Source organism: Aulonocara stuartgranti (genome assembly GCF_965226115.1).
Source record: "Aulonocara stuartgranti genome assembly, chromosome: 14".
Taxonomy (NCBI): domain Eukaryota; kingdom Metazoa; phylum Chordata; class Actinopteri; order Cichliformes; family Cichlidae; genus Aulonocara; species Aulonocara stuartgranti.
In genome coordinates, this window is record NC_138950.1 from 19,852,233 (window position 1) to 19,872,089 (window position 19,857).

A 19,857-nucleotide genomic window follows, 5' to 3' on the forward strand; every position below is an offset into this window, starting at 1 on the left:
ATAAACAATAAAAGGTGAATCAAATGGACCATTACGGCAAGGCTGGGATGGTCAGTTTGGTAAAGTAAATCCGTTGGGCATCTTTCTTTGCCTTTAGACAACAATTCTGATGGCAAAAGAGCCAAACGGGACAGGCCAAAAAAAAAAAAAAAAAAAGAAGGTCCTGAGTTCAAGTCCACCATCTGCCCGGGGTCTTTCTGTGTGGAGCTTGCATGTTCTCTCCGTGTTTGCCTGGGTTCTCTCCAGGTACTTCGGCTTCCTGTCACTGTCCAAAGACATGCAGTTAGTGGGGTTAGGTTAATTGGTAACTCTAAATTGCCCGTAGGTGTGAATGTGAGTGGAAATGGTTGTCTGTCTCTATGTGTTAACCCTACGACAGACTGGCGACCTGTCCAGGGTGTACCCTGCCTCTCGCCCTAAGACAGCTGAGATAGGCTTTCACAGGTGGTTTTAAACTTCTTCTTAAATGTATTAACAGTGTAAATCAACCAATGTTAGTTCTACAACACCTTGGAGCCACAACCTCAAAAGCACCATTTCTCAGCCTGGACTGAGGACACTTTGGTCAGTAGACCTCAAAGTCTGGCAAGTTACATAAGGATTATAAAGCTCACTGACACAGAACATTGACTGTGAAGAGTACAGAGAGTCCATCTATCAATCCATTTTCTTCTACTTATCCAATTCAGGGTCACAGGGAGACTGGAGCCTGTCCCCACTGCCATAGGGCGAGAGGCAGGGTGCACCCTGGAGAGGCCATCAGTTGGTCATGGGGCTAAAACAGAGAATCAAATAACCACTCACACCTATGAGCAATTTAGAATCACCAGTTAACCTAACAACACTAACTGCATGTTTTTGAACTATGTGAGAAAGGTTAGTACACAGGGAGAACCCACACAAACATGGGGAAAACATGCAAACTCCTCACAGAAAAGCGCTGGTCACATGGTGGATTCAAACCCAGAACCTTTTTGCTGTGAGAGAACAGTGCTAACCACGGTGCCACCATGCTGAGTTCAGGAAGTGATCACCAAAATCTTGAACTAAGCCTTAAACTTTGTCACATGAGCTAATAAGAAGCCTTGTAGCAGCCTTCTGGACCTTTTGTAGAGTGTAGGGTGATCCTTTTCCTTTTTCACAAAAGATCAAGTTAGTGTTGGATTGGGTGACCCTGTATCCTCCCTTAGTTACACTGCAATAGGCCTAGGCTGCTGGTGGCTTCTCATGATGCACTGAACATTTCTTCTTCTCCTTTTTCTTTTTCTATGCGTTTACACACCACTTTGCAGTTAATCATTAGTTATTATTTATCTCGGGCTCTCTTCCAAAGTGTGTCTTTTCTCCTGTCTTCCCCCCATCCTCTCTAACCAACAGGTGGATCCCCTTTCCTGAGAGTTTCTTCCAGTTAAAAGGGAGTTTTTCCTTCCCACTCTCGCCATTTGCTTGCTCAAATGAAATGGCGAGAGTGGCGAGACAGTCATTGTATGTCTATATAGATCAAACCAAACTGAACTGAATTTGATCCAGGGATGGTTTGCTCAGGCAATAAAATGTTTAAAAATAGGATCGTAGAAGACAACCAACTTATTTAGGTTGAACAGCTGATCAAATGTAAACCGACCAAAGTTATCAGGGGCACAAATAAAAACTTCACTATTTAAGGAGCACAATTACATCAACCCGGAAGCCTGACATTGACTGAGGTCCTCATGAACTTTCTGAGACATCGATTAGCTCCTAAGAAACATCATCCTTGACTTCTTCACACGGTGTCATCTTTGAGTGACGATTCCTGCCTTTTGCATTGCGGGTTGCCGGGCACAGCATGTTTCAGTTTCCCCAGCTGTTTTTTGAACCAGGGACGTTTTTAATATGTGGCTCTTATATTTGGTGGAAAGATGCTGACTCTTGCTGTGTTTCTTTTCACCCTCTATCCTCAGGTTTTTGTGATTGCTTGGTTAAAAGAGTTGCAAGATCGTGGCACTGCAAGTGTTGAAAAGCAACAAGCTGAAAATTAAAGCCACAAAGCGCAGGTAATTATCTGGGTTTGTTGTTTGCTCTTCCTCAGTCTGTAACAAATAAGTATGCTCTGTATCCGTGCAAATGCTTGGCAGTCAATTCAATTCCTTCTGGATGGGGGTCTTTCTTGCTCCCTCTCCCTCTCTGTATCTGCCTGTATGTCTCTCGCTCTCTCTCTCTCCCTCTCCTTGCTGGCAGGAGCGTCTGTGCTGCTGGCAGGAGTGACCAGAATAAAAACAGCAACACCAGACATAGACGAGGAAATAAAGCAAAGTGATCCACTGAACCAGAGTGTTTGCCCTCTCATAATTACGTTGAGCTTTTCCCTTTTTTCACCCTCCCCCTGCTTCTTTTTTTTTCATCACTCTTTGAGACTTCGGGGCTAGTGGTAATTAGCCAGAAGAGAATAAAACCAGCTGATCGGGAGAGGGGTGGTGCATTTTGGAGCGAGATGGCTAACAGAAACATTCTGTTGCTCTTCTGTGGACTCTTCCTCTTAGCACTGATTCAACCCTCTCTTCAAGGAGGTAAGTGCATAACCGCAGGTGAATGGAGTCATAATTATTGCTGCATCAATCAAAGGTTTAGAACAGGTGCAAAAAAGTTTTGTTCCTAAACTTAAAATCCTCAGTCATCAAAATGTCTGCTGATGCTTATTAGCCACAAGGCAGCAAGAAGTACATATAAAGGCTTTATATAATAACTAAAATTGATATTGTTTGCATCGGATGTTAAACTTTTGCAAAATAAAAATGTTAATTTAAAAAGAGCTCTGCATTATATTGCTTAGTATGCTTGGTTTGCTAATTTATTGATGACTGCTGCTCATTTGATTTTTATTAATTCCCACAATACAATCTATATAGAAAAGAGTTCTTATTTTATGTTTCATGTTCGCAAAAAGTGTGCACGTACATGCTGTCTATGACTTCACACTTCTGTCCCATGCATTTAAATATTAAGTTTTAAATGCCACATATTTATCTTAATGATTGCACTCCCCTATTGCATCATTATTATTGTGCAATCTAAAAGTAAACCATAACAAGACGCCCCTCAAGTCTCCGAACTCGCTTCACATGCATGTGTTTTAGTGCATTTCAAACACTTGAACTGGCTCCTGTGTGCACACCTATCCATATGCGTGCTTATGTTTATATGGCTGCAGATCCAATCCAAAAAATGTAAGAGGAGGCTCCAGCTGGCTCTTCTTTCTACTCAGGAAAAAACACATACTTCTGATTCACTCCTGATGAACTCCTGCGTTGGACAGAGTGAATGTGAGAGTGACTCTAAAAGCTTTCTGCAGCTCTTGTAGCATGTGTGTACAGAACCGAGGAGCTAGTTTCAAGTGCAGTTTGTTGTTGAGACTTATCAGTTTCAGACTGAAAGGGAGAGAGTTTGCCTCCCACTATCATTCAGCTAGTGAGTTTGCTTTCTCTTCTCTGCCTGCATTGCTTTGATTGCTTCTTAGTCTGGGATTTGGCTGAGATTCTGAGTTATTCAGTCCCCAACTGGAAAACATGTCAAGCATCTGGGACTGGGTATGCTGTAGTCCATTTGTTGTTGTATTTATTTGCTTAAAAGTTACAGCTGTTTATATTCCTTATCTCCCAGTGTCCAAGTGTACTTTTAGGTGCATTATGGCTATGCTGCTAGAGTCCTAAAATAAATATTTTGTCCATGTAAAGTCTCACTTTTTCTAGCTGTCTTCATCTGATTGTAGAATTTCTTTATCCGTTCTGCCTCATGGCACATCCATCATGTCTTTTCGGTGCCAGGCGCATTTCTATGGAGATTTTGAGATACTTTCATGAAAAATATATAGCAGGTAAAGGAGCCAGCAAATATCAATATTGGCTTAGCAGCGCAACTTTGATCTCAAGATGAGTGTTGAATCTATCCATTTCAAACATTTCTGTGGTGCTCAAACTAGTTCCATCTGTGTCTGTGCACTCTAACCTGAAAAAACCTTCTGGGCACAGTCCAAGGGTAAATTATCTGTGAGTAACACGAACCTCATTAACACCCAATCCACCCATTTAACGGTTCTGCCCAGAAAATGCCTCTTGTGCCTGACAAATTCACGCTTTGAATTATGGTGGACTGACAATCCTCTCTGAATAACTTCAGTCAACAAATGTAAATGAGAAATGGTACTGGAGGAAACATACAGTTACTATAGTTTGTTTGTTTGGATCTCCCTCATGTGATGAAAGAGGCGGACCAACTTGAAGCTTTTTAAACAATGCGTCCTATAGAACACTAGCTATGGTTTTAAGTATCTCAAGTACCTCAGTCCATATGTTGCATTCACACAGACCATAAAACAATTTAACTGGCCTGTGCCACGTTTTGAGCTTGGCTTCAAGGACAAACAAGGACAGAGTTAATGGCACAACTCTGATTGGCAGGACTTGGCTCTGAGCTCTGATAAAAAGGGGGGGGGGGGGGGGAAGTAGTTTTCTTCCTTCAAAGTGTCCAAAGAATTCAGGAGTTTGGGATTTTTTTTTTCTTTAGTGCTGCTGGAAGCCAGTTCCACTCATTTGGCATTAGTCATGATCAGCCTCGAGGAATATAATACATTAATCGGTGCCAGTCGCCTGGCTCTAGGTGAACTTAAATGCATTGCAGAGTGGACTGCCATGCAAAAGCCAAAACACCAGTGTTGACATGCAGCAGTAGCTGAGAGTTACTGGTGGGTACCTAAACTCGATGCACTACTTTATTGGTAGCATGTGCTGTGAACACTTCTTTGGCTTTAATCCCTCCTCTGGTGGCGCGGGTTGCCAACCACAGTATACTGGATTAATGTGACATATAGGTGCTCCCAGCGCTCAACAGCTCTACTCTGCAATTACTGAAGCAGTCTATTTGAAGTACCGTCTGAACAAGATGCAGATTTTTTGGTGGCGGGGGGGAGATTTTTCCAACAAGGTTCTTCTTCTGTTTCTCTCTAGCTGGAGCCACACAAGCATTTTAATTTGTTGACGTTGAGCGGTTTGGTGTAATTTCCAGCAAGGTGACTTCATTCAGTACACATTTGGATAGAAGCTGTTTAGTTACAAGCACTGATTGGTTTGTTATTGTGAAAGAACTTTTATTCCATGTATACATGTCCCACTCTGGCGCATTTCCTGAGAAAGTGTTAGGGAATTGTACAATTCCATCCATGTTTTACATCAAAGAGGTTTTGCAAAGTCACTCTCTGCATCAAAGCACAAAGCAAGGAGCGATTACTAACATGTTGGCTTTCCTATCGCTCTTTCTTTTTTTTCTTTTATCATAACTACTGTTAAGAAGGTTACACAAATCGGAGCAGAGGTTAGGGATGGATGAGTTGTTTTAATACGCATTATGTAATTTGAAGAATAATGCACTGCTAATATCCAGGGAACAACCTCTTAGTTCTTGCACTTCTTTTTTTTCACTACCAGTCTTGACTTTATAAACCCAGCACACAGTTTAATGGAAACCAATTCTTTCTCTGACTCACTGCTTTGCAAACCCAATGTGTTACGATTTAAATGCCTACAGATTTTGGATAGTAGTCACTTCTCACCACTGCTACAAAAACATATCAATAATTTGTTTAGCTCTTACTCTTTGTGTGTAAATGTCAGTCTGAGTATCTTCCAGTCAAATGTTTGGTCTGCAATCGAGGAGTGCCAAGTGTTCAACAAAGAGGCACATTATCTCCGATGATTCATTCCAGCCACTATGCAAGCAGCCCTCACCAGGCTGCGAGCTGGTAGGTGCAATCTTACCGGGCCAGCAATCTGAAGTGGCTCCAGTCAGGAATTTTTTCATCTTCGGCCGCAGCTGATGTCCAACTTCTTCTTTTAGGTTTACAACAACCTTCTTTTAGGTTTACAACAAACACCACAACAGCACTATTTTTTATTTAAAAAGACACAAAAGAGGATGAGCTGATGAGGAAAAAATGGAAATAAACTATAATTTTAATCAAATGCATCACATGAGGTTAATCAAAATCATCAAAGTCCTCTGCGGTGAAACAATGTATCCTGTGTTGTGATTGATGTTTTTTTTTTTTTTTGGGGGGGGGTAAATGTCAGCATGTCTATAAAAGCAGAAGTTTTTTCAGTTTGCTGGTCTGAAGCATTCAGGTGTGTGTGTTAACACAATGCCATCTTCCAGCATTGTGATCAGTTCCAGCAAGTTAACACCAAGGACAGCCTGTGCAATCCTCAGAGAGACTGCAACAAACCCAAGAGCAACATCTCAGACTGTACATGCCTCAGTTAGTACATTCAATGTTAAAGTTTCAGACCTGAACAGCTTAGGTTTACAGGTCTGCAAACCATAATGCATGGCGCCACGTTTGGTAAAACCCAAACACAGCTATCAGCACAAAAATCACAGTCCTGGTGGAAAGATGATGATTTTAGCTTGTGTTGCAACTACTGAGCCTGGGCACCTTGCAGTCACTGAGTCGACCATGAACTCCTCTGTACAACAAAATATTCTAGAGTCAAATGTCAGGCCGTCTGTCCGACAGCTAAAACCCATTATTTCACTAGCTGGACCCACGTCCTGATTTTAAGTTTGACAGCATTTTAGTATGTAAAGGTGAATGCTTGGACATGAATTGAGCTGCAATTTGGGGAAAGTCTCGAAGGGGACTGGCTGCTGCTCCTGGGCCTGGCAGATCCCCATGTACTAAATAGAAGTGAAGAAGTTAAAGAATTGAAAAGGTAAGGGAGGGTGGGGCACATAAACGAGAATGAACAGCTTGTAGAACTGGGAGAACCTATATAGATGAGAACTGGAAGGAGCATGTTTGGAGGCGTGGTCCCGCTCCTGAAATTCCGATACCTAATCTCCAATTGACCATGCAACAGGACAGTGATCCCAAGCACAAAAGAATGGAAACAAAAGTGTTGCAATGAGCCAAAGTCTATGCCTAAATATGACTGAAATGCTGCGGTGGGTCCTGTGAAAACCCTCCTTTTCATTACTTTATAGGGGATTTCTTTGCAAAGCACAACACATTTTGAGAAACAAAACTTTTTCATATCTTAAACTACATTTTATAATAATAATAATAATGGATTGGATTCATATAGCGCTTTTCAAGGCACCCAAAGCGCTTTACAATGCCACTATTCATTCACTCTCACATTCACACACTGGTGGAGGCAGCTACAGTTGTAGCTACAGCTGCCCAGTTAGTTGGTACACTTCACAGTGGTGTTATGTTCAGGTGTCCCATCAGTTAACTTGGTTTTTACCAAGTCAAAAGAAATGCAGGGGACACATTTTGGAACATTGCAAACAGTGGATAATGATTTTAGTCATTTATGGTCCTTTTAACATTTCATTTGTAACTCTGTATCAACCAGTGGAACCAACAATCACATAAATCAGATTTTGGAGGGGAGTCACAACATGAACAACTTGTTCCATTAGCTTGTAGTGATTTCACATGGTTGATGGTTATCTCCAACCACGGCCCAGTTTCCTCCGTAATGCTCACGCTTGCAATCCTCACACAGGAGAGCCCACAGCAGCTGCTCCAAACCCATGTTTGGTTTCAAAGGCATGACTTTCCTAATCTTGTAATGATACCCTGTCAGCTTCCAGTAGAAAGCTACACTAGAGCCACCAGAAGGTGAACCCTGACAGGACTGAAATCTGGTCTTGTGAGTTGTTAAAATTCTGCTCACCACATGCTTGTGTTTCGCTTCAATCACTGAAACAAGATGGGAAACCGTAGAAAGGGAAGTTGAAATCATTTGGGGGTGAGACTAACATAGATTTTAACTTTGAAAATTTTCATTTTCTGAACTGCTTCTCACATTTTTCCAACATGCTTTGGAAAATAGTGCAAAAATAGTGGAATGACTGACTGATTGGCCAGCTGTCATGTGTCTGATAACAGGAGATGTAAGAGTGCCAGGAACCGCAGTGTTTGCTTCACTGCAGTGCTCCTTGGGTTGCGCTACGAGAGCTTTCCATAAAGAGAGAACCAAACCTCCTCTTCTGGGACAGCGGTTTTGGATACATGATGTGAATACAGCAAACAGCTGCTAGTTTGCCAAAACATTTTGAAATTTTATCTAAAGCGATAGAAATACAGGCGCAGAATCGTGTAAATGTGATGTAAACACTGTCCAGATCTGCCAATACTTCACAAACTATGCACTGTGAACACAATGGTAATGGCTCTGTAAGCCTTTTACAAAGGGAATGCCTTCATTAACTGTTTACGAGGTCACGTGTGTGTGTGTGTGTGTGTGTGTGTGTGTGTGTGTGTGTGTGTGTGTGTGTGTGTGTACTCACACACGTAAGCGTGTTTTTCATGCACAAGTCAGGCAAATTGCTCAATCAACTCCAAAGACCAATTATTAAACAGCCACAGCACAGGGTCAGGGAAATGTCACATTACTCACCCAGCTTGTTGTAAATGAAGTAAGACTAAGATCTTTCAAAGAGCAATTGTAAAAACTGCCATTAACTTGGGTGGTACTATGGAAAAAACTGTCATTGGCTTTGGTTTGATTTAGTAACAAAACAAGATCTGACTTACAATTTCCTACCTTCACTACGAGCCAGTCATTATTTTTGGGCCCAGTAACCCATATCCTCATAAAAATCAAGTGTGTAAGCCAGTGTACATTTTCCACTTAGGCTATAATATGTGATAAATTCATGAATTACAATGGAAGGCTTTGCTGCCAGTTTTGATGCTCAGGCAATACATCAAATAAATTATCTTGCCAGCTGAACAGCTGATAAACATGTCACTTTTTAATTTCCAGGCTGACACTCAAAACATGACATTAGGCAAAGCTAAACATATCTGGATGTGGGCCTTTCCACTTGTTAGCTTGTGTCTAGTGAACTACGTCATTTTAATGAAACTCAAAACAAGGGAATTAGGCAAACCCAAAACACTACGTCCACATATGTGGACGCGTGTGAAAATGATTTCTATCTAAGCCTTCAGGCTTTTCACAGATTGTCCTCTTTGTTCTCCGTAAATGCAAATGCAAATTCCCTGGAAACGAAATAATCAACTCTCGTCAGAGTTTGAATGTCAAGTGTTGACAAGATTTTCACGCTTGAAGCAACCCTCATTGCTGATACACAAATTTAGAAAGTATTATTTTCCTTGCATAATGTAAAAATATAAATAATGTGAGGTTGAGCTTTTCCACACAGCTGCAACTTGGCTGTGATTTATATAAGACTGGAAGCAAACATTTAAAATAAGTGGTGCGCCTTGAGCTACCGATAAGAAACTGTCTTATAAAACAGTGGCTATTTTAAAAAGTAATAAAAATCAGAATCAGAATCAGAATCAGAATACTTTATTGATCCCTGGGGGAAATTATTTTTTGTTACAGTGCTCCATTTTAAACCAACATTAAGACAAGACAGACAATACGCTAACTAAGAATAGTACAATATATACATATATATACATACATACATACATAAGTCACTTATAAATAAATAGTTGGAAAAGAAACATGTGTAGCTGTAGCAGCAAACAGTGTGTTAAGTGGATGCGTTGTACAGGGAGATGGCCACAGGCAGGAATGATTTCCTGTGTCGTTCAGTGGTGCTTTTCGGTAATCTCAGTCTCTCACTGAACGTGCTCCTGTGACTGACCAGCATGTCATGGAGTGGGTGGGAGGTGTTATCCAACATTGTCTTTATCTTGGACAGCATCCGCCTCTCCGACACCACCTTGAGGGAGTCCAGCTCCATCCCCACAACATTGCTGGCCTTACGGATCAGTTTATTAAGTCTGTTGGCATCTGCGACCCTCAGCCTGCTCCCCCAGCATGCAACAGCATAGAGGATCGCACTGGCCACCACAGACTCATCTCAAAAATCTGACTAATGACACTTCTGACACCTTTGTAAGAAACGTGTCCCTCTCTTAGGGAGTCTAGGAAATGTTGCCAATCACTAAAATAACAGAATACATGACAGGGTGAGGAACACTACATGTTGTAATGGGATACATAAATGCACCAACACAGTCTAGAACTGTGTGTTAAGCTACTCACAGGGGTCCCTGTAGCTGAAGTGAATAATGTTGAGCATTTTGCTGCAGTACAATGATCTGCTGGGGAATCTTAGGTCCTTGCATTGACCTGGCCTCCAAACTTCCAAATCCCTTTCCAATTGAGCATCTGTGAGAAACATCAGAAAAAGCTGGACCCAGAAAGGCCCCACACCACAATCTATATCCCAGTGTCAGGGAGCGCAGGATAGCCCTATGGATCCCCTGTCTCCCCTGTCTATGATGCTGACTGGGAGTTGTTTTGGCAGCAAGAGGGACCACTCCACAATTTGATTATCCAAAAACTTTTTTTATTAGCTGTTTTTCCCTTAGCTAGGAGTGATGAGTTAGCTGTAGCCTATTCATGCTGTCATAGGTCCAGAGGCTAGGTAACCTCAGATCAGGTCCTTTATTTGACACAGGCCTAACACAAAGACACACGCTCACTCTGACATCAACACCTACAGTACGGCCAATGTAGAATCAGCAATTAACCTAGTGAGCATTTTGTTAGACTGGCAGAGCTGCAGAGAACTCCACTCATTCATACAAGCACTTTTTTTTTTACATCTACTTGTTTTTCTAAGCTCTGGTGGATGCATCGGCGAGCAACATGAGGTTCAGTATCTTCCACAGGGATACGTTGACATGCAAACTGGAGGTCACTGCAGCCATTGTTTTTTTTCTGTGGTGAATTTTTAGATCTTTGAAGCTTTTTCCCAGTTCTCTTGTCGCTCTTTTCCCTGTTCTGGCCCCAGTGTTAGCCGAACAGCAATCAGCAGAAGCATACTCCTCCAGCGATGCACAGAGAAGCTCTTGGAGGATTGCACAGGAGTGTATGTGGGTTTGGTGAAAAATCCTCTTTTCCCCATTAGGAAAGTGACAATCCCCACTAGGGTATAAATACCTGGGACTATCCACCATTTGGTTTTAGAACTGAAGAAGCCTCTTAGCTGAGAGGTATGGAAGCCCATTTCCGCCACTAAAAAAAAAAAGTATCCATAACTAGGGATGGGTATTGATAAGATTTTCACGATTCCGATTCCATTTTTGATTCTGTTTAACGATTCGATTCTTTATTGATTCTTTTTAAAAAAGGAGAACACTAAGGTCGATTAGCTTAGAACTTTGTTTTATATCTTCTCTTTGAACAAGATAGAAATTTAGGAGTAACATGGCCTTACAAACCCAACAGTGAGATCTTAAGAGATCCAGCCTACGGCTCTTCAATGGGGTGTCACAGGGTCCCCAGGAAAAAAATTGTAAATGTAAAATAATAAAATAAACATTCTTCTGTAGCAATAACAAAGTATAACATAAATTGTTCTGTGGCAATTACACAAGAATATCCAGTAATGTCCCTGCCTACAATTAAACACATTCACTTACCGAAAATCGGGGGCATCTGCTGTGGCAAATGGATGCAAGGCTTTTACCACAAACTTAGTCACTGCTCGGTGACATTCGTCTATCCTGGCCTGCAAGGAGACGCTACCGGTAGACTGCAGCGAGAGCTGCCAGCATCTGAGCCAGCCAGACTCTGTCTCTCTCATCATGGTCACCTAAATGCACAGTAATGGCAGGTTTTGTAATAAGGCAGATCGCGCTAACATAATATGCACTGTTAGTTGATTATTTACCTGCCGCATTAACGGGAGAGGACGTGCAAACGTTACCGCTGCTGCTGGGTTGAGATTCATGAGTCCGGAGCAGAATTAAAAACATGACATTTATTTAAGGTTATCGTGTGTTTTGTGAGCAAATGCTTTTGCATATTCGTAGTGTTTCCTCCCTTAAATGAAAATATCTACTTTGCAAGTATTGCAAGTTGCCCTGTTGTCATCTGTTCTCGTAAAGTATAACCAAACTTTTGAGCGTTTGAGCCGCCATGTTTCCTGCCAGGTAAATGACGCTCCGCAACGTGGTGACATTATTCGGGGCGACTGGAATCGATAAGGGAATTGTTTGCAAAAATGGCAAACAATTCCAAGGAATTGAAACAGTGGGAACCGGTTCTCAACAAGAACCGGGTTTCGATACCCATCCCGATCCATAACTCAAAATTTCAACTTATCAACTTGAAATTTTGAGAAAATTAACTTGAAATTTCGAGTAAGCTCTGCCCATCAGTAAGCTACGTGGAATGCGCACTCGAAGCCGGATCGAGAGTACGTTTGCTGATAGTAACACCATGTGATTCAGCTAATAACACAAGGAATTCGTCATTTGTGAAGCCACACTTTGTGCATTCATGACTGGCTGTAATACTTGTACCTTAGCTGTAGCATTTGTAGCTGAGGGCTTCAGCTTCCGGGTAACAAAGAAATTACGTAATTCATGTAGATTACTGAATTTCGATTTAATAACTCGAAATTTCGAATTATTAAATCAAAATTTTGAGAAAAGTAAGTCAACATTTCAAGGTACTTTTCCAAAATTTTGAGTTAGTAAGACAAACTTTCGAGTTAATAAGTCGAAATTTCGAGTTAAGTCTATTTCTCAAAATTTCGAGTTATGGATCCTTTTTTTTCTTTGTGGTGGAAACAGGCTTCCATAAAGATGTGAAACATCATCACGAAAATTAATTAACATCCAGTCACTTTCTTTCTAAACTCCATAGACTACTATGACTTGAATGACTAAGAACCTACACAGACAGACTAAACTATGCTTGAGGTCTATCTCACACAGTAGTCCCGCTTGCGCTTTTGTTAATCAGAGGCAGCCAATCAGAAGAATGTTTGCTTAAAGTGCTAAAAAAAAAAAAAACCAGCTTATTTCAGACAGTGGATAAGCTGTGTGCACCAAAACCTCAGGATAGGAATTATTGTGTAAATGATGAAAAAAATCCTCTCGTACAGTCCAAGAATCAAATGATGGAGGTGAAAATAAGGATAATAGGCTGTGTTTTATGTTATGACTGATCAGTCTGTGTAGATTTGGATGTGAGGTTTGGATGTTTGCAATTATCCTGAGGGTTACAGAGAGTACAAAAGTGACTTCTTTTCCTTCTCTGTCTTTATTTTTTGCAAAGTTAACTACTGAAGTGTAGCTCAGAGTCGCCTAGTTTACTGGCTACACCACATCAAAAACTTTCTTGACATCTCTTGACAGGTTTCATTGCTTGTCTTCAGTCCCCCTGCCTCCAAAATGTGGCGTAAGGGTGATTCATATCTGGCAGGCCCTTAGACACCATGTTAGGTGAAAGTGGCGAATTATTATGTCTTTGCCTTTGTGGTGGGTGGAGTGATTGCTCTAAATGTTGCTCCTTTATGTTTCACTCAAAAGTGATGCAGCAATAGCTATTCCTGCTGGCAGGCTTAATTATTTAATGTGGTGAACCACACTGAGGCAAGCTCCATCTTCCATTATGAAGAGAAAACTAGAATTTTGTGCTTTAATCTTAACATCGTCTTCTGTGATTAGCATGCAAAATACCACAGGAAGTCTCAGGATCTCGTCCCCAGATAATGAACTTTGTACTTTGTTGATGACTAGCTTACTGACAAACCATTGACTAAGAGTCCCACAGCTGGACCACATTCAAGTCCAAAGTGAAACTGGTGACAAGTCAAAATTGCTGCCAGGGTTCCTGTGAGTGCATGTACATCATCACCCTCTTAATATGCACAGAGCACCCTACAGAAAAAAATACAGTCTGTGCACCCTATTTAGGTTGTAACAGTCACTAACATTTAACTGATACCAAGAAAGCTTATTTCTCCCTACACAGCAGCCAGTAATTTATTAATATTTTCTTTTCCCCTTCTTATTTATCCGAAGTTGTCACAACTTCTTCTGTTCCAGTGGAGATAACCTGTACCAAGAAGGTTTCTACACATAAAATTATATTTGTTATGATTACCTTTTAGCTTTTACTCTTAAAAAAAAAGGGGGAGAGGGGCTTTTGCGGGGCCACCAGTCTTCTTTTCTCAACACCATGCACGTCACAAACACCCAGAAAACTTGACTGTGCAGTCTAAATCCTGCTTGCTCTCCGAGTCAGTCTTGTCCTCCACACACATTCCAACACATTCCCATGACCTGGCTGAGTTCATGAGGAACATAAGCACATGATGATGGTGATGATTAAGAAAATCATGAAGAAATCTTCAAATTTATTGACGTAGGTCAGGGCACTTGGCAGAGGTCAGTTTGTGCCTTATTTGGATGCACGGTCTTGGTGAACCCGGTGCACTCTGTGGATGTGGTACAGTAGCACGACTGGATTCTAAGCAGGAGGAAAACTGGAGCAGACCTGCAGTCCGTCCTGCCTCACTTACAATGCCAGCACAGGAAATCCTCCTTTTGATTGCTAAATGAAGGCGCAAGATTGAGAACAATAACTGTGCGTCCACTGTGTAGTGCCTTGCACTTGAGCTCTATGCCATGGAGCCACGGGCATGGGCAAACTAATGGAGACTGACAAACATGTGCACTGCATTTCAAATTACTACAAAGCACTTTTTTGTTTCAGTCTGTAAGGCCAAACCTCAAGAAATGTGATCAGTCCAGCACTCTGATCCTTCCAGCGAGGATAAGTTAAGAGAGACCCTATCATTTGTCCTACACTGCAGACAACCACAGGGGTTATAAGACCTTTCTTGACGCATTACTTTTTGCCCAACACAACATTTTATCTCTTCATCATAAAAAATCGTGTTTATCCCTTAACTATCAGCACAGTTGCAAAGTATCCGAATGAGTGTGACACTATTGTCCATAGCTTCACTGCAAACCACTTACAGCTGCATCAGTACATTTAAATTAAAGATTTTCATACATAATTTGCTTGTAATTTAATAATCCAGCTGTGTGTTAAAAAATATCTTCTTCTTCCAGTCCAGGTGGTTCCTGCATCATCCTCTAGGACTGTGCACTTCACTAGTTCCCCCCACTGATTAGCACTGCTTTATTAGCCTCAGCTGCAAAACTGATAATAGTTGCACAAATCAAAAATATGTCACAGGTTGTTAGCGTTTTCTTCAATCTGGCGTACTCGATAAAATGCATGGGCTGGGTTTTTTGGTTTTGGTTTTGGTTTTGTTTTTTTGTGCCATGTGTGATGAACTTCGATTCATCCAGCTTGGACAGCAATACCTTGTAATGTTCCTCTTCTAATGGCCTCACCCAGTGGACGGAACCGAAAGCCCAGTTTTCAAAGTGTATTCTCTAATAAACACATGAACGCCTTTGACATGTGTTTTAAATTAAATTGCCTTCCAACACATATAAGAGCCATTAAACATAGTGGTCTTACAGCCACATTCTCTCATTTACATTGTGTTTTTGTGATATAAACCAGGTTTTCCCCTCAAAAAATATTACTTGTAATTTTGGCTTTAGCTCACCGGTCCCGTTGGATTTAGCTGTTAGTCCTCCCAGAACAACTGCAGTCATTTTTTTTAAGTCTCCATTTCTTTTTATTTCTCTTGTTGTTCCTTGCACACATGAGGCCACCATGTCTGGGATCCAGAACGACCATCTCAGGAGTTACTCACAGTTGCAGCCAAAAATCAGCCGAAAAATAAGGCTAGGGGATGCAGGTGGGGGTTGTGGGTATCCAGAGTGGTGCAGTAGGATTCAGAAAGAAAGTTTCCAACTGCAGTACCTCATCAGTATGAAAACGATTTGAATTTTCTCCTCATCAAAGTTATAGTTTCCCTTTCACTGTGGATTCGGCTGCAGCGGCTGTGTGCACGTTTCATTTAATTTCTGCAACCTGGGGCGGATGTGTATACCAAGGACGGATTCCATTTTTGCTTTATAATAATAATAATAATAATAATAATAATACATTTTATTTAAATAGCGCCTTTCAAAGCACCCAAGGACACTGTACAACAGATAAAAACTGGAAATATACACAATGATAAAAATAGAAGATAAAAGTTAAAACATACAGAAATTTAAGAATAGGCAATTTTAAACAGATGAGTTTTGAGGGTGGACTTAAAATGGGTCACGGATGATGGAAGTGTTTAAGAGTGTTTGTCCAATAAATGAGCTATTTGTTTAGAAATGCTATTAGAAGCAATGTGCTTTTTTAAAAAAAAAATGGCTGCATGCCCATATTTCTAGTTAGTGTCACATGTGTTTGTGATAGAAGATAACTTCTTGCTTTTTCTGATCTGTGCTCCAGGTGTGTATCTACCACCTGGTGCTGGGTTAGGACCAGGAGGCGGTGGAACAGGAACTGGATTCTTTCCAGGTAAAAGAGCATCCACCCAGTGTCTGCACAATTTAAAAACAAAAAAACATCCAGAACGCAGCCACTATAAACAAAGTCTGCTTCTCTTTAGAAAAGGTATGAGAGGTACATTGAACTACCGTGGAGCAGAAGTTTAACTAAAAGAAATAGTAGTATAAGAATCACTGCAATGTGAACATGCAATTGACTCAAAATAAAGACACTTGCAGTATTATGTGCAAAAGAATACGAGAAACATAGCACTCTGCTTGGCAGTGCTTTGTCATCAAACTTCAAAGCTGAGTTGATAGTTAAGTCTTGGCACTGATGATTCAAATGACTGAAAGTGGCTCACACAGATTTAACGTTCTTATTTATAACTGAAACCTAAGGGGTCTGTTTCTGTCAAAAGCATAAACTGGAAAGTCTGAAACTGAGTAAATATTTAACCCAAAAAGTCTTTCAAGGGTGAAAATGTGCATGTTTGTGACATGTAATCATCCTTTTCTCTTGTTGTATGTACTCAAAAATATACACTCATATGAAAAAGAAAGTTTTCACATGACTTCATGCAGTCCTGTCAAAGCACACTCTTACTGCCTCCAGAAGAATTAATAAGGTAAGGAGGAGCCAGGTGCTGCTAATCAAATGCGTATAATTAATCATGAGGAAGTGTGACCATTTCCAAAGGTTGCCTGAAGAAAGCGTCTTTTCTCTAAAATAAACATGACAGCATGGCTTAGGCTTGCAAAGCTGCATTTGAACAAACCACAAGATTTCAGGAACAATTTCCTTCGAGCCAAAGTAGAAATGCTTGGCCCTAACGCACAGCAGTGTCTGCTGAAAACCAAACACAGCATATCAAACACATCATACCACCGTGGTGCAGGGGGGATGATTTCGGTTTATTTTGTAGCCACAGGACTTGGGCACCTTGAAGCCACAGAGTCGACCCTGAACTCCTCTGTCTCAAAGTATTCTAGAGTCAGATGTGGGGCCATCTGTCAAACAGTTAAAGCTTAGCTCAAACTGGGTCATGCAACAGGACAGTGATCCCAAAAAATTTACAGCAGAATGGTTGAAGCAGAAAAAAATTAAGGTGCTGCAATGACCCAGTCAAAATCCAGACCTCAACCTGACTGAAATGCTGTGGTGGAACCTTAATAGAGCCGCGCATAAACAAATGCCTGCAAACCTCAGTGAACTGAAGCAACCTTGTACAGGAGAGTGAGCCAAAATTCCTCTGCAACGATGTGAGGGGCTGATAAAGTCACACTGAAAATGATTACTTCAAGTTATTGCTGCTAAAGTTGGGTCTATAAGCTATCGAATCATGGGGCATACTCGATTTTTCACCAGACTGCACGGAGTCCTGTGCAAAACTTGACTGCATACATCAATGTATAAGCACATGCATTCAGTGATTTATAACATATACCTTAATGTATGCATGTGCAGCATTGTCATTTCTGGAAAAGGAACACAGATTTTGAGCCTCACAAGCGGACTTATGTGACCGTGCTTCATCATGATATAAAAACTTATATGCAAGTATGTAGTAACCCTCAGAAGATGCCACAAGACACTCCTGGTGTCCTGAGAGAACTTATGACACAAGTCAGCTGGCATGATGATAAACTGTGATTTACCTTACTACATGTAGGCAAACCATAAATCAATAGTTGTATGACTGTTATTTTACTAGGGGCTGCTGGAGGGTTCCCTGCGGGCTATAAACCAGCTAAAGCTGCAGGTGAGTAGAAGAGATTTTTTGATTTATGACTTTTCCCCCCCAAAAAATAAAAATAACTTCTCAAGAATTGCATCTGGTTTATCATGAACCGGAGCATTCATGTCTCTGTCTGTGATGTGGACAAATTAAACAAAATTATATCATAAAAGTCTTCTTCAAATATGTATATTGGAAGAATTGTTTTTTAGCCTCATGGAGCTGTGCATGGATCAAGGCGATTTTATGATGAATTCAACTTGGTTTAACTCATTGTCTTCCAGCTACTGATTAATATTTATACATTTTTAATAAGCTTCAGCATCATCTAGGCCGCTCTTTGAAGAGAGTCTTTCATTCGGCTCAGCCTAAATCAGCGATATTTTCCATGTAAGTTTCTATAAATCGAGAAAGTAGTGTCATTGCAGGCACAGGTATTCAGTCTGATGATTATCATTTCACACATCAGCAGCAGATACTCACACACACAATTTTAGCAGCAGCTTTACACACCCTGTGTAGTGCCCTGGCAGGGCTTCAGCTCCCATTTGCTGAACAAGTTTGACCTTGTGCACCTTTTTCATTTTTTTGCTATATTTTATGCTAATGCTATTTGAGGGCTATGCGCACGTTAAGTTTACAACATTAAGCATGCAACAGTGTAACATTAGTTCCATAAGAAACAGACTGCAGTCCTTGAGACAAATTTCCCTGTCAACGCTCGGATTTGGTTCGGCCGGATCAAGGGGAAACAACTGGTGAGACTTCCTTATCACGCCACCACAAGCTAAGATTAATTCAATCCAAGGGATATTGCTGAGGCAGTAAAACAATGTGTTTGAGGGCTGACCGCTTTTAATAAGCCTGTTTGCTGGAAGGCATTATGAGTTTTCTCTTATATGGTCTTTAACAATGATTACCGTGATAATTAACAGCCATCTCCAAATGGTAACGATGAAGACAAAATGACGACATGACACGAGATCGTTACAGAAACAAACACAGCAGTGCGACCGTGATCAGCCTATCATTAATGTTGTCATCACTTTTGTCATCATCTGCTGTTTCTGTCAGGAGGTTATGCAGGAGGAGGTGGAGGCCGAGGCCTATTCGTGCCAGGGGCAGGTGGCCAGGTCATTGCAGGATTGCCAGCAGGTATGAAGCAACTGCGCTTAATTGATTTAGCTGTCGACCAGCAATGCACCTGCCTTTAGGAGCCGCTGTCATTACACATAATCTGGCAAAGCATTTCGGCATCTTAAGTCATAGCTGTCCGTTTGTGTTAAAACAGTTTAACAAATTATGTCACAATCAGATAATCACACAGTCCTCGCATATTATGTTTGCTTTGACTTCAACAGGACAAGGTGGAAAAGCCCCTAAACCAGGTAAGCTGGAACATTTTTTTAGTGTTATTGTGGTTTTTATTCTATCGTTTTACTGATATTAAAACAGACTCTGATTTTTACATGGAGCTAACACTAATCTACACTTTCACAAAATATTTTGAACCCACTATTTTTGCTCTGTTTCCACATGATGCAGTATTGCAATAACAAGGAGATTTTACACCATGTTGGACGGTCTTGAAAGGAAGGAACTCTAGTCACTCTATGGTCTGCATTACCTTTACCCACCCAGTCCTTAAAGAGACAGTCTATTGATCGGGTGTCAGCAGGTTGTCCTTATCAGCCCTGGGGTTTTTTGTGGTGGTGGGGTTGGCATCTCTCTGGGGAATCCTGACTGGGTGGGATCATACATACAGATTTCTCTACCTCTGCTGCATGAAAAGGATTAAGGAGTGATGATTGGCAGAGTGCAAACAGCTATCAACGCCTGCCAAGCAGTGGTGCCAGAGCACTGATTAATGTTATT

General features: G+C 41.1%; 1 protein-coding gene across 11 annotated transcripts in view; it reads left to right on the forward strand.

The window, feature by feature from the left end:
* Positions 1-2,227: 2,227 nt before the first annotated feature.
* elna (elastin a) overlaps positions 2,228-19,857 on the forward strand; it is a 54,542-nt gene continuing 36,912 nt past the window's right edge. For 8 of the 11 annotated variants that reach the window (XM_082502827.1, XM_082502830.1, XM_082502834.1 and 5 more), the window contains exons 1-5: positions 2,229-2,549; positions 16,206-16,274; positions 17,959-18,006; positions 19,057-19,137; positions 19,344-19,370. In XM_082502827.1, the coding sequence (XP_082358953.1) occupies positions 2,474-2,549; positions 16,206-16,274; positions 17,959-18,006; positions 19,057-19,137; positions 19,344-19,370 (301 nt within the window). In that variant the 5' untranslated portion in view covers positions 2,229-2,473. Of the gene's footprint in view, positions 2,550-16,205; positions 16,275-17,958; positions 18,007-19,056; positions 19,138-19,343; positions 19,371-19,857 lie in introns of all 11 variants that reach the window. The other 3 variants (XM_082502837.1, XM_082502828.1, XM_082502829.1) reach the window with 1 other exon arrangement.